The sequence below is a fragment of the Gouania willdenowi genome, chromosome 5 (genome assembly GCF_900634775.1).
Source record: "Gouania willdenowi chromosome 5, fGouWil2.1, whole genome shotgun sequence".
Taxonomy (NCBI): Eukaryota; Metazoa; Chordata; class Actinopteri; order Blenniiformes; family Gobiesocidae; genus Gouania; species Gouania willdenowi.
The window spans coordinates 12,863,239-12,878,104 of NC_041048.1; the positions used below are offsets into that span (position 1 = coordinate 12,863,239).

A 14,866-nucleotide genomic window follows, 5' to 3' on the forward strand; every position below is an offset into this window, starting at 1 on the left:
ATCATATTGTCATGTTGTTTTCTCTCTGTATTTAATCGCTTTTACACTAGCTTCTCTTGGCTAACTCTGGCTCATTTACAGCATGTCTGTTTATTATTGTGCATTGTCGCTTTTAAATAATCAATCATTTCAAATAAATTCAATAAATTCATCCAAAAGTGAGGAAGTGGGTGTGGCTTATCACCAGGCTACTCCAGGCCACCTACGTCATAGATGTGCGACAGTGGTCTCAGTTGTAGTGGAGGAGGCGCGTTGTTTTTGTTCTCTGTCCGTCTGTTCTGGACTGTACCAGAGTCCATCTAATGAAAGCTAGTATCTGTTCTGCTGGGGGGGATTTGGCATCCGAAACCTACCGACTCTGTCTGCGGGGAATAGGGAATGAACGACGAGACAGCATCGGACAGCTCCAAGAGAAATTCCGGGTGCTCCAGGTGATGCTAAGCTAACACAGCACACTAGTTTGACACTTAAAAAAAGCAAACAGTGCTCGGACTCAATAGCGAATTGGCCAAATAACCTTTGGTATGTTGTATTGGTTTCCGGCTGGTGCAAACAGATTGATCCAGTTTAACCTTGAATTATCATATACATTTTAATAATTATTGTTTGAATATAGAAGATTGATTGTTTATTAAGCAATCACCTGTAGTTCCCATTATAAAAGTCATTATTAGTGGATACAAACAGATATGAAACTTACCTCAGTGTTAGTGTGTTTTTTCACAGCTGAAAATTAGACAATATATTATTCATAAATGAGATAAACATAGTCTGAATGTTTTTAAGGTGGTTTTGTGGTGAGAATAATTCTTGATTACTATTATATTAAGGTTGTGTTACAGCTATAGTATGAAATTAATCTATTTTAGTGGCTGTGACAAAAGGAAATCTAAGACATAAATGTCTGTAGGTGACAAATAAAAGAATATAAGCCAAGTAAAACAAATATACATTGACTTTGGTACAAAATAGTATTTATTTAAATGTGCCTAATAAGTGAATGATAGTACAGCATAAAAAATGCATTCAAAAACTAAAGAGAAATTCAAATATATAATTAATAGAACTGCTTTGTTCAGATTGATAGCAACAGAAACAACTGTATTTTGTGTGTTTGTTGCACTGTACTCTATATCTGTGTTGCAATAGTAGCTTTTATTTCCAGTATAATAAAGTTTGTAATCAACTTCAAAACTGTGAATATCTGAATCTCTTTGAAACAAATGTATATCTTCTGTAACTGACTGTAGATTCCCGGTGTGGCCGAATAGGTCTTTTTTTTCTTCTTTCTTTCAAATACAGGTAATTAATTAAATGTATTTATTAAAAGCACAATAAAATTTACCCTTTGAGAGCTACATGTGTTTTTTTTTAGCTTATTGGCAATACTGGAGTATTTCTGGAATTCACGTATTGATAAACCACATGACTGGTAAATGAAATGATCTTATATCAGTTTATGTCATGCGACCATTTTTCTCCTTTAGTATTGAGCAAATGCTGGCTGCGAATCCTGGGAAGACGCCCATCAGTCTGCTGCAGGAGTATGGAACGCGGATAGGCAAGACCCCAGTGTATGACCTGCTGAAGGCCGAGGGACAGGCCCACCAGCCCAACTTCACGTTCCGCGTCTCTGTTGGAGAGATCAGCTGCACCGGCCAAGGGCCCAGCAAGAAAGCAGCCAAGCACAAAGCCGCCGAGGCTGCTCTCAAGATGCTCAAAGGAGGCTTCGGAGGGCCTCCCGCAGTTGGGGTTGGCATTGACCTTTTTATTGGAGTTGACGGGTCATCAGATGGTGATGGGTCAGTTACTATTTGTGTTGGGGATTTTCCATCAGAGTAAAACTAAAATCTTATGAAGCGTTCTTATGATTTCTGTATTTTCTCCACTGTTTTGTTTTCTTTCAATTTTTATGTAGTTCCTTGTCCGAGATGAAGACCTCAGGCACTTCTCAGCAGTCTGAGTGTAACCCTGTTGGTGCCCTACAGGTAAATAAAGGATTTGATTTTACATTTTTAAAAAAAACTTTTTTAAAAATACTTTTACTGGTGTAATGTTCGAATGACTTTGCACCATTTTTAGTTCACGAGCCAAATATGGAGCAGTTCGGTCACAAGTGGGCCGCAGGTTTTAAGCGGGAAAACAAACAATTTCAACATTGATGTGCCTGAGTTTGTACTACATAAAGTATAAAAGGCATCAAACAATATTTAAGCAATAAGTGGCAGATACTTAAATGTCCCACAAAGTGTGAAAGAAGATATAGATTTGATCTCCATCCATCTGTGCGTCCGTCCATCCGAGTTAAAGGGGACTTCTTTTCTCAGAAACTGTTTAAGATAGGATAACCGAATTCGGTGTGTGGCTTCAGGGTATCAATACCTTGATGGAGTTCGAAAAATGAGAAGTGCGCATTCATTTTTTCCGGAGTTATTGCCCTTGTTCTGTTTTTTTTTTTTTTTTTACTCTGTTCGAGATATCTTCAAAGGGGACAGCTGTTCTTAGAAATCAATTAAGATAGGATAACCAACTTCGGTGTGTGGCTTCAGGGTATCAATACCTTGATGGAGTTCGAAAATGAGAAGCACGCAGATATTCTTTGCGTAGTTATTGCCCTTATTTTGTTTTTTTTTTACTTTGTTCCAGGTATCTTCAAAGGGGACAGCTTTTCTTAGAAACCGTTTAAGATAGTTAGTAATTTTATATTCTGTTGTGATAATATTTTCTTTCGTATACCTCTAAGTTCTTAGATTTCAGACATTTAGGAAAAGGTTGTGAGTTATAATGACAACCAATCTGGTGGGGGATTTTGATGACTGTCTTGTTTATTTTTTTATCAATTTTCAGTTAATTTGGCAAGACAAGGCAAATTTATTTGCATAGAGCATTTCATACACAAGGCAATTCAATGTGCTTTACATGATCAAAAAGTGGCAACAGGAGAGATTTGGGGAGATTTTGTGGAATAATTTGTGAAAAATTGTGAAATAATTTGTGAAAATTTGCAGGATTTTGGAAAACATTTTGAGTTCTTTCAAGAACAATTTACAACTGAATTATTTGGTAATTTACACAATGATTCATGCTTATTCTGTCATTTTTACTTTCTCCTGTGTGCCGAATCGAATGCTCTGAATGACCGGATTTGGCCCCCAGACCTTGAGTTTGACACATATGCTTCACACCAACTATTTGTATTGAGTTAGTTTTTCTATGGGTCTTTCTCCTATGTTTGATTTAGGAGTTGGTGGTTCAGAAAGGATGGCGATTGCCAGAGTACACGGTAACCCAGGAGTCTGGTCCTGCACATCGGAAAGAATTCACCATGACCTGCAGAGTTGAAAGATTTGTGGAGATCGGTGAGTCACGATCGGATGCTGGAATGAATGATTCGCCTTCCAAGATTGAATCACTCCAAAGTAACACAAATCGCTTTTACAGCTATGAATCAAATGATGTATTCAAAGTTTGACCACTTTCTCGTTCACTTTTTACCCAGGAAGCGGTACATCTAAGAAGCTAGCCAAGAGAAATGCGGCCGCTAAGATGTTGTCTCGTATACATGATGTACCAATAGACCTGAGGACGAGCAATGAAGCGGAAGCAGAGGAAGACACGTTTAACCAGGTGAGAGGCCATGCCAACACACCAACTAGAAATAACATCTAACATCAATTGTTAGATTAATCATGATTCGACACATGACTATTCAATATCAATTCATAAATGTTAAAAAGCGATGGTTTTTCATAATAATTAAATGACATTAACACGACCGCTGCTCGCGGAACAAAAGTTAAAGTCGCGCATGCCGCTCAGACACCTGAAGGAATGGACCAAGTGAAGTGGGCGATGGCGGCAGCTAACTCTTAAAGGCTCAAATATATTTGGGCGCACATCCTCGGAGCAGACTCCGTGCGTCCAATTAAGTCTGTAGATGTCCACCCGAGTATGTTTGAGCGAGCCTTTGGCTACAGTTACTAAGTGTGAGAATAAGTCTTTTTTTTAACTGAATAAGATAACTTTTGTGTTTAATCCGATTGAATAAACTGGAAAAATTTTATATTTTTCTTTTGTGATATGTTTCCTGTTGGATTTAGTGACTTGACATAAATAGAATATAACGGAGGTGCATTTGTTTGGTTACTTTTAATTAATGGAAGTAGCCACAAGGTGAGGGAAAAAAGATGCATCAAAAATTGTGATAATCGTTGAATAATCGAATCGTAGCAACTTGAATCGTAATCAAATCGAATATTTGTTCCTTGGATGACACACCCCTAACACCAACCTGCATTAACTTCAGCCTGTGCACATAATTCTTGCTACGATTTCTTAATTTGCGTTCATTCTGTGGGTAATATTTTGTGCATATGCTCGTTTTGTGTTGTAATGATAATATTAACAGACAGTGGTGATTTTTCTAGCAGTGTATTAAAAGGCATGTGTCCCTCTGTGTGTGCAGCACACAGGTAGCAGAGCTGAAGCAGGTAAAAGTAAAGGCTTCAGCTGCACGTGGGACACTTTACGCAACTCTGCTGGTGAGAAGATTCTCCAGCTTCGGAGCCACCCTCTGGGAACACCGTCAGACTCCAACTTTTGTTCTTTGCTGGGCGACCTGTCAGTGGAGCAGTGCTTCGATGTCAGTTATCTGGATCTACGTAAGTTGACAGCAAAGCAGAGTGAAATGGTCTGAAGGAATGAAGTTACTTTTGTGTTGCTAATACTGTAAACCTATTGTACAGTGGAAGCCTGTGACTGCTTTGGTATTTAACTCTGTATGTTTCTGTGTCTGTGTTTCAGAGGAGCGCGGTCGCAGCGGTGTGTGTCAGTGTCTTGTTGAGCTGTCCACTCAGCCAATCACAGTGTGCCATGGCTTCGCCCCGAACGCAGACGACGCTCGAGACAGCGCGGCCCACAATGCTTTGCAGTACCTCAAAATAATGGCAGGTGGCAAATGATGGCACTCGATTTCACTACGGTTTTACTTTGGACATTGTTGGAGGAAGTTTAGTGATGACCATGAAAAACAAGATTACCTCAAATGTGAAAATGAATCCCCTTTTGACAAAAATTCTGGATATGTGATGACTGTTTACCAGAAAATGTATTAATCCTGTGATTTATAGAAATCATTGGACAGACCTTTTAAATATTTATATAATTTTTTACACTTGCAAGCTTCTTTTTTTTTAATTTAATTTGAAAGTTTAATGCATGTTGGTGCTGTGGCAGTTCATTTAGTGCAGATACTCAACAACACATTTACAAAGAACTTAAAAATGTAGTCCAAACATTAACATAATTTTGGTGCTTGAGTTACCGTAATGTGTGCTGGCATTGAGGAAAAAACTGAAAGCGTTACTCGTTGGGTGTGAATTCACAGTGGTTTGTCATCTTCATTTTGTGTGTCTTTTTAATCTTTTAATCAAATGTGGTAAAATACTCAGAACCATTTTAAAGATGCTGATGTGAGTGCTGCCATTTTGAAGTAAACTCCATTCTTTCTTAATTAAAAAGTGTACAGAGCCCCTTAAAGGATATGAATAGACATTTATCTATTTAATGGATTTTTTGTAGTTGTGTTACCTGAGCACATACAGTAGATACAGGAAATGGAAGCCGATGTGTGAAAATTTGCCGTCATAGAATCTGAGTCATAGATTTATTTTGTGACTCACCAGCATCACGTCAGTGCAACTAACTCACAAAACTTTTAAGCGTTGACATAGAACTGTTTAAATATTAATAGAAACACATTCATGTCACTTTAGGGGCTTCGTAAACATCTGCTTGGTTTGAAAAAATAGTTTTAATTTAAAACCAGCGGAGAAAGTCACAAGCTGGTAACTTTAACATGTCACATGGCGATCGAATAACTTTACCTCTGTGATATTTTTGTGCTTTTATTGCCCAGGATTGTTTTTAATCATTTGAAAAGGAAGTGTAATACTTCTGCTTTTGCTCTTTTTGTACATGTGTCTGAACTTTTGCTCCATAGTGCAGAGCTGACGATAAATTCCCTCACACTCAATTAAAGAACTGATCTAAGGTAGTTAGTTTGCACTATTTGATACATCTTTTGCACAACGCATACTGACTGTGTGCACACATCAAAGTTTAGTCTGCTTTACTTTATCACCTCATTCTCTGTAAAGAATCAGAGAACGTGTTTGTCTGGTGTTTTTAATGTGTAGAATTACTTTGGGTTTTAACTTAAGGAGCTCATGCCAACATGTCAAAGCTAATGCTCGGCTCTTATAATAAAGCATATTGTTTTGTCTAAAATCTTCTGTTGTCGTGGTTATCTACATGCACGACGAAGAGAGTCTTCTTCTTTTTCTTTAATTCGTTTTCACTGTAAATTAAAACAAACTTCTCTTACTGTTCAAACATTTCTAATACTAACCCACCTGATCTTTTAAATTGAGAACATATTCAGCTCAAAGTCTGTTTTTAGATGCACAACCTCTCACAACTCAAATCATCTTTGTAGGGAAACTCGTAGGAAAATGTTTTTTTTTTTTTTCTTCCTGTAATTTATTGTCGCTCTGGTGAAGGGCAAATTTCTTCATCTGCATAGCCACTGCTGTCTGACTGCATGCTGTCACCACGAACCACTGCACCTACACAGAAAGAGGAATAGTCACTGCAGTGTGAAACTACCAGTTTGTGAGTCAGGCGGGAACTCACACACCCACACACACACACAAAATCAAATGTTCTTTGGGTAAAAAAAAAAAAAAAAAAATTAAAGAAAAGTATCCACATAATTTTTACCAAATGGCTTTGCAAAGATATGCCTAAAACAGAAAGGCATATCTTTGGCCATTTAAAAATGTAACTTCTCTGCGTTATGTACATGAGTGTCTGTGACAACACCTTTTTTCCTAATATGTTTCCTTCATATGGTGTGTTCTCTGTTTCAATAGTGTATTTGTAATGTGAATCTATAAATCCCTATGCATCAAATCAACAATTGAAATGAAAATGAATTAAAAAAATTGGACTTAACACTGACATTTCATTGACAAAGATGCTCTTGAAGTTTCTGTTTGTCCAAAATCTTCCTCTCCTGCACTTTGCACCTTTGAAGAGGGAGAAAAAAAATCCAATGTTTATGTTTATTAGGCCCCAAACATCAAAACATAGCTACCAGTTGTCTAATGTGTAATTCAGCTCACAGACATGGACTCTATACTGGAACTTTGAATGTATGCTAGCACAACTCACCATATAAGGTAATTGGAAAAATATGGTGAAAAATGTTAAAAGTAACAATAATGGGTCAACATATGCAATATTAGGTGGGAAAAGTAGTGGAAAAGGTTTATAAGTGCCAAAAATGTCTTGAAAGTAGAAAAATGTGCAGAAAAGGCATTGAAATTTGATGAAGTGGTAGAAATGTGAGTAATGTACCAAAAACGCATTAAAAGGAGCAAAAATATGGCAAGAAAAAGTGATGAAAATGGGTTAAAATGAGGCAGGTTTGGTGTAGTTGCAAAAAAAGGGTTAAAAAAAAAAGCAAATTGTAAAAAAATTAATAGTTTTTGAAGCCCCTTACAGTGTCTCTCAACCCCAAACGGGGTCCCGACCCAAGAACCCCTGGTTTAGTAAATGCAAAAGCGTAACAGTTTTGTATTAGTTAAAGCTTCTGATTGCAAAAAGGACCCAAGGACCTTTCTGAGGGGAGTTTGCATGTGATCCTCATGCTTTTTAGGGTTTGCTCTGGGCATCGCAGCACAGGTTAACTGCCAACACATCACTCTGATATGTGACTCTGTTGCACAATTCCTTGATCACAGGCAATCAAAGCATATTTACTATTAATAGTCTACATACCTCTTCCATCTCAAAGGAGGGGACTTGCTGCATGCTTTTTGAGACGTGGCCTTGGTCCTGATGTGCAAGTGGAAGCAGATACTGTCCCTCTACTTCCAAAAGTTCCACCTCACATCTCTGAGATGCATTCATGGAATCTCCTTCCCAGTCGGACACTGTGATTGTGCAAAGAGGGTCTCTGCTGTTATATCTCTGCAGGTCAAAAGATAACTCTGATGAATCCACCAAGGCGGCTTCTCTGGTAGGAGCGCCTTCAGTCCTGCACTCATCCCCATTGTGTTGAAAGGGACATGCAGGACATGATGTGTCTTTGCTTCCTGCCTCAGAGGGAATCCCAGATAAGATGTGTGTGTTTTGACAACATATTGAGGCTCTCTGTGAGAAGAATAAATCACTTGCAACCTTGGTGACAGGCTTTAGCTCAGCAGTTCTTGAAGAAAAATATTGCTCAGTACTCATCAAGTTTTTCTCAGATGAAAAGTTACCGAACGTTCTTACACTTTCAACCATGTTATCCAGGTTTGATTGTCGGACTAGATTTTCACTAATAACCTGATGACCAGCTATTATACTGTCCTGCATCATCCATTTTTTAGTCTGAATATCTGATAGGTGAGAATCTTCGGCAAGCTCAACATCCCCAGCGGAAATGTTCAAATAAAGTTCTCCCAAATTCCGCTTCTTTTCAGCTTCAGGCCTAAACGCCAAAGGGAAATCCACAACTTCTGGTGAACAGCACTCTTTCCTCGGTGAGGGCTGTGGGGAGGTGGACTCTGATACGCGGGGAGATGTGTACAGACACATCTTGTTGACGGTGTCTTTCAGTCTCTCCACAGGAGACCGAGGTTCATGACGAGAACTGTTCCTGAACCGCTCGATTCTTTCCACAGTAGAAGAGCTGAAGGAGAACTCTGGTGATTCCAGTTTCTGGAGAGGAGTGCGCGACACATGGGAGTAGAGAGAATAGAAAGCGTTGGCCATCTCTGTGAGAACTTGTACTTGTCTGAAGCGACCTGTGGAAACATATTTCATAATAAAAGCCATTTAAAATATTTTAAAACTTATTTCCCGGGTAATGAATAGTACCGGTACATTTTTCAAGATATCATCATACCTATCTGTAGTCAGTCCAAATTGAGACTTACTTGCAAGAGAAAGGCTTGGATCTTCCTCTCTGATGCGTCGAAGTTGTGAATCTAGAAAAAGGCGGAAGTTGATGCCTTTGGCTTGAGAGGGAAACATTAAGAAGCGAGGAGGGATGCGTATGGCCATCTCTGGCTCTTCCCAACCAAATCCCAAATCTGAAAGAGTCTTCTCTGCGTCTTCTGAATACAACTCCAGGACCTCTGTTACACTAGGGAGGCAGGAAGGGTTTAATGTGGTTCAATAAGGTAGAAACACAACAGGACTTCAAAATGTTTCAAAAACAGAAAAGGAATCGAGGGACTAATGACAACTGTAAATGCACAAGGCCAGAATCAAGAACCGGTACCTATAAGACTTGGAAAAAAGCTACAGTTGCTTAATAAAACTGCCGTCTGTTAAAGCTCAAAAGCACGTTCAGTTCTTTGTTTCCAGCTACTGCCTCACCTTGATTTCCAGCTGGAGGAGGAGACATGACTGGATGCTATGCTGTGGTTGAATCTCAAAAACGAAGGAGAAGATCTCTGTTGGTGAATGCTGGTTGGTGGAAGACGAGACATGGAGAAAGTTACGACGAGCATTACAAAGATGGCACACCAAAACTGTTTTTCACTGTTGGTGACAATTCAGAAGGTTTCTTGCTTGAATCCTCAATATGAGCCTTTTCTTTTGGAAGCTTATGAAATATCCCTATTTGAGTTGTCCACTTTGTCATTTGATAACATTGAAGTAAGGTTGCCTAGCGTAGTGGTTCCCAAACTTTTTGTGCACAAGGTACACCAAAGTAAAAATCTGAAGGCACACCTATTGTGCAAAATAGCCTTTATAACACATGTTATCGCTCACATCATGTACAATATTTGTAAATGTGGATAATTATTGACTAATGCCTAATAAAATGTGACAAAGACAACTATATTACCCATGAAATATTTATTTACAGAATATTTATTTTTAAATGTAGGTATAGAGTTTGCCTTTGTATTATGAAATGAGTTCATTACAAAGTAGTAAATTAAAAAATAATTACTTTTGTGTAGTTGTATATTGTATGTATGGTTGTCACAAAATCCCATGGCACACCATTTGGGAACCACTGGCCTAGTGCCTTAGTGAGCGTGTTTGTCACTGACCTACTGGTGGGTCTTCCACAGTCTTTAAGGGCAATGTGTTGTGCCAGTCTGGAGGAAGGTGAAAAAAACACAAGAAGCCACTGTTTTTAAAGCAATGGTTTTTAAACTAAAAAAGACGCTGTCTTATAAATAACTAGAAAAGCACTCGGATAGCGCAGCTAAGCAGCTCAAGCCCAGTTAAAGCTCCTCAGCCGTGACCGGAGCTGAACACGCTCAGGATTACCATGACTACCTGTCAACACTGAGCTGTGTTAAAATGACTACCTGTCAATTTTTAAATAAAAACTCACCCATGTTCAGAGATAAACTGTTCTCCATCTAACTTGGAAGCTGTTGAGAAAGAGATAAAAAAAAATATTGGATGGAAAGTCTTAAGATGATAAAGGAAAGGGAAACAAATCAAGGAATAAATAACAAATAAGAATCTATCCATAGCAGCATGGTGGAAACAGGTATGATAAATGAAAGACATGTTTTTTTTTAATTATTAGCAACAGAAACTCTGCCAGGTTGTTTGTATTTGTTTGGAGTGCGTTCCATTTTTGTGTGTTTACCATCAAGTACAACACACAAATATCAAGTGATGCAGGACAACTTAAATCAAGCAACATGTCAATAATGTAGATATCAAGAGGAACTGTGATAGATAGTGCACATTTACCTGAAAATGAACTTAACCTAAGCAAATATTTGACTTTATTCCAATAACACAAATACTATCTTTAAAAAGACTAGCAGAAAATATTTATAGTTTTGGGTTATTATTTATTTACTTCATGCAAAACTGGCCTGGGTGTATACAATATTGAAATTGATCAGCAGGAATTGTCATGTATTTTTTGGGTTTTTTTTAATTTATTTACTTATTTTATCATCCTTCATTAACCTGATCATACTCACCTGAACTTTGGCTATCTTTCTCTGAGCCAGCTTTTGACCTATAAGACACAGTAAATGTTTCATAAAATGACACACACACACACATGCACATTTTCACTGTTGTCTGACTGTCTAGTCCTGTGAATGTCTGTCTTGAGGTAAACGTTGACTGAATTAGAGGTCTTGTCAATCAGATTAGATCAAACTTGATGAAGCAAACAGGAAATTATTGTTTCCTTTTAGTTATTTAACTGTCTTACTCAAACTCTACAGACACATCACACTCTTAGTCATATATCAACTAGGGGTGTCCCGATCTGATATTATCGGATATCAGTCCGATATCGAATATACCGAAAACGAATATCAGATTTTATCGGACTGCATCCAAAATCTCCGATATATATTATATTTATTCAGTTGTAGAATACTGTAGATATTATGTTAAAGGTCAACATTTATGGAACCAATTGTTTAATAATAAATGGGCCAGTTTTTCTCATACCTACTGTTGCTGACTATTGTTCTCTGTTTGAGTAACATCACTTGATCAAGCCTTTTCTGACATTCCACACTACAAAATAAATCATAAAAGTATGTATGATTCGTGCTGATATCGTATCAGATCAATATCGGTACCGGCCAATACACAAGGCTGCAATATCAGTATCGCATCGGAAGTGAAAAAGTTGTATCAGGACATCCCTAATATCAACCAAATGATGATTTGGTTTGAATAAATACATTCAAAATGCATGTATGGAATTTTCAACGACCACATTAGAAACGCTACGTTCCATACATGGATCAGTTGTGTCAATGTTACTTTCAAAATGTCAGAGCTTTTCTGAGGCCTGTAATACCTCTGCCACATCACCTCCTCATGGGTTAAAGACTCAAACACAGTTCACATGTTTTCAGTGGGATCATAGGAATGCACCACCTTAGGCTGCCGGGAGACCATCGACCTGCACAGCATCAACCTGGAACACCTGCCATGAACTGCTGTTGTTTGGAAATCGGTTTTCCACTAGTGACTTTATATTGTAAAGCTTCATCTGATTCAAACAACCAAGGCAGTGGCTATCCGTACGGTTGTTGTATCAATGTACAGTCTTTCTATCCATACGCAGCACCCCTGTTTGTCCAGTTTAGGTCACGTGACAGGTCAGTCATTGGCCAGTTTAGGTTGCGTAACGACGACCTAAACCTAAACCTAAACCTAACCCTAACCCTAAAAATTGTTGTGATATTGGGTTATAACCTAACCTTAAACCTAACCCTTGACCTAAACCTAATCCTAACCCTAAGCCTAAAACGCTACGTACTTGTACTTTGGTAACCGTACCAATAGCACCAGGGGTTGTCCGTACGGCAACCGTACAAATAGACACTTTCAACAAACAAAGACTAAGACACACTAGCTTACCCACAACGCAGAAGCCAATTCTCAATGTTTCCAGGGAGGCATCCTGAGGAAAAGCAGTTAACACATCATTCCGATGATGTAATCTCAGTTTATTATCACCTTTTTGAGAATGTAGGGTTTTTCAATCATTCTTGTCAACAAATGTAGAAATCATCACCCATTATGTAGGAATTACTATACTTGACGTCTGTAAAGTTCTACATTTCTGTTGTTTCCTTTAGCCAATAAGTGACAGAGTTATTTGAAGAACAAAAATAGTTTCTTGTGTGTGATAGACCACATGCTTATAAATACTTCTAAAAAACAGTGCAGAAAGGATTTTATATAGTATGTTTAAATCTAAAGTTAACCATTATCTCCAGCATTGGTGATTCTTTTCTTCAGTAACACAAACTGGATAGATTTAGGAGATTGATTTATTTATTTTTTTCTTTACCATCAGAAAACACGTTGTCGTCCAAAGTAGATGCTGGTGGTAGGCAGCTCAGCTCTCTCTCTGGTTCCTCCACAGTGGACCGATGTCGACTGCTGCTGATCCAGGCTGTCCTCCTCACTGTGGAGGAGGACGATGAGCTGTCCATGGCTCCGTTCACAGCTCACAGACAGACAGAGGACATGGTGGGGCTGTAACTGTAAAGTCACAAAGCAACTGTTATTACAGTCATTACCTGGAGATGAAAATGTCTATACTTGACATTTGATAGGAATACTGTATGCGTCAGCTGTAAATGTTTTTTGAGGGCAAACTTTTTCCACAGGATGGAAAAAACCTAAAAACTCCAAACACGAACAGTTGAACTTAGAGGCTAATCCTAGAAGACAATATTGGAACAAAAAGCCTGGTAAGGTCCATTTATAACACGAGTTAGCCAACATTATTGCAGACTTCTATAACTTATTGTGAAGCTTTTTTTTTTTTTGTGTCTGTACAAGGAAATAATACTTCCTTTGTCAAATTGTCAGTGTGCATTGCATTTTGAATTTTGTAAAAATCCTCAAAAATATAAGTGAGTAATAAAAAAGTACACATTGATATATATCATTATCTAACTAAAAAGCAGTTTATTGGGAGATTTGTGTTTTATTGTTAGATTTCGTCAAATCAAAAACTGTTCCTTAGTGATCAGTAAATTATGTCTAAAAATACATTATATGTAAATAGGGTTTTGTAAAAAAAAAAAAAAAATGTATTTATGTATTGTGATGGATTACTGTATTACTAAAGTAAAAAAAAAGAGACTGAGAAAAACAAATTAAAAAAAACTACAAAAGGAGCTATTATTGAAGAATTAAATAATACGTTAACACGCAGATTTAAGTATATATCTTGCCATAATATGATTAAATATTCAAGTTTCACCAATTTGTTCTGTTAATTACATTTAGCAGAAGATGTGTGTTCAAGTAGAGGGAGAGACAACATTACAGGAAGTTTCAAACTAGTTTCCCCACATTAAACGTTCCGATACTATTGTCATTTCAAACTACAAGTCAACACATGTTTTAAAAAGAAGCAGCTTTTACCTCCATCAGAGCAAACTTCAGCAGCGTGTTTTAGCCTCAGAGGGAAACTTCATGTGTACAGTCTCACAGTGTCACTGGGTGAATTATTACAGTGTAGTGTGATTGCGCGTTTGTTGGCAACTTCCGTTAGAAACGTCTGTTAACGCACAGATGTGTTGGTGAACTAGGAAGTGGCTAAATGTCAGCTCTCATAAGCGTGGGACGATCACGTCCTGCACAAACTGTGACTGTTCATGTGTAGTAGTTTTCAACATAATATTAACATTGTTGTTAAAGGAAAAGCTTCTTTTCTCACCCATTATCAACATATTCTGCTTTTACCTCTTTCTTTATTGATAATAGCTATTTTAGTTTACTTTTATTATGTAAATCTGATCGATTTTATTTTATTTTAATTTATTTTTTACGCTTATTTGAAAAATAATTCTAGTTTGATGGCATGTAATTCCTGAGTTGGCAACTATTTTCTTTCTTTCTTTATTTTCTTTTTTTTAATAAAATTAGCATAAACTTAATGATTAAATTAGTATTTACTGACTGATTTATTTTTGTTCTTACTCTGCTCATATACTGTGTTGCTGCAAATGTAAATTTCCTCTCTGGGGATCAATGGTGTATTCTATTCTATTCTATTCTATTCTATTCTATTCTATTCTATAACTTTTTAAAAACATGCAATGGATACATGCACAAAGATGATACATTTTATTTGAATATAAGTGCCTTTCTTGACACCCAACAACACTTTACACACGACAATGAGTTTCAATAATAATAATAAAATAATAAAATAAATAAATAAATAAATAAATAAATAAATAAATAAATAAATAAATAAATAAATAAAGAAAGAAAGAAAACATTATTTATTTGTCCCACACATACTGTGGAAATGTGATTGTCAAACCAGCAGTAT

At 37.3% G+C, this 14,866-nt stretch overlaps 2 protein-coding genes across 5 annotated transcripts; one reads left to right on the forward strand and one right to left on the reverse strand.

Moving 5' to 3' along the window:
• Positions 1-228: 228 nt before the first annotated feature.
• tarbp2 (TAR (HIV) RNA binding protein 2) lies at positions 229-6,288 on the forward strand. Of its 2 annotated transcripts, none has more exons than XM_028447064.1 (7): positions 229-431; positions 1,488-1,802; positions 1,919-1,988; positions 3,242-3,419; positions 3,500-3,627; positions 4,466-4,661; positions 4,804-6,288. In XM_028447064.1, exons 1-7 carry the CDS (start codon positions 379-381, stop codon positions 4,959-4,961), a joined length of 1,098 nt encoding a protein of 365 aa, XP_028302865.1. In that variant the 5' UTR covers positions 229-378; the 3' UTR covers positions 4,962-6,288. The 2 variants fall into 2 exon arrangements, with proteins under 2 accessions (XP_028302865.1, XP_028302866.1); XM_028447065.1 differs by having other exon boundaries at positions 3,242-3,359.
• Positions 6,289-6,503: 215 nt separating this feature from the next.
• On the reverse strand, positions 6,504-14,085 carry tespa1 (thymocyte expressed, positive selection associated 1). 3 transcript variants are annotated; one of them, XM_028447051.1, is made up of 11 exons: positions 13,951-14,085; positions 12,863-13,056; positions 12,427-12,469; positions 11,019-11,056; positions 10,409-10,448; positions 10,119-10,166; positions 9,433-9,522; positions 8,988-9,196; positions 7,843-8,855; positions 7,022-7,088; positions 6,504-6,626 (listed from the first exon to the last, which is right to left on the reverse strand). In XM_028447051.1, the coding sequence occupies exons 2-11, from the start codon at positions 13,005-13,007 to the stop codon at positions 6,541-6,543; spliced, it is 1,779 nt and encodes a 592-aa protein (XP_028302852.1). In that variant the 5' UTR covers positions 13,008-13,056; positions 13,951-14,085; the 3' UTR covers positions 6,504-6,540. The 3 variants fall into 3 exon arrangements, with proteins under 3 accessions (XP_028302852.1, XP_028302854.1, XP_028302853.1); XM_028447052.1 differs by having other exon boundaries at positions 6,531-6,620; XM_028447053.1 differs by lacking the exon at positions 10,119-10,166.
• Between the last annotated feature and the right edge of the window lie 781 nt (positions 14,086-14,866).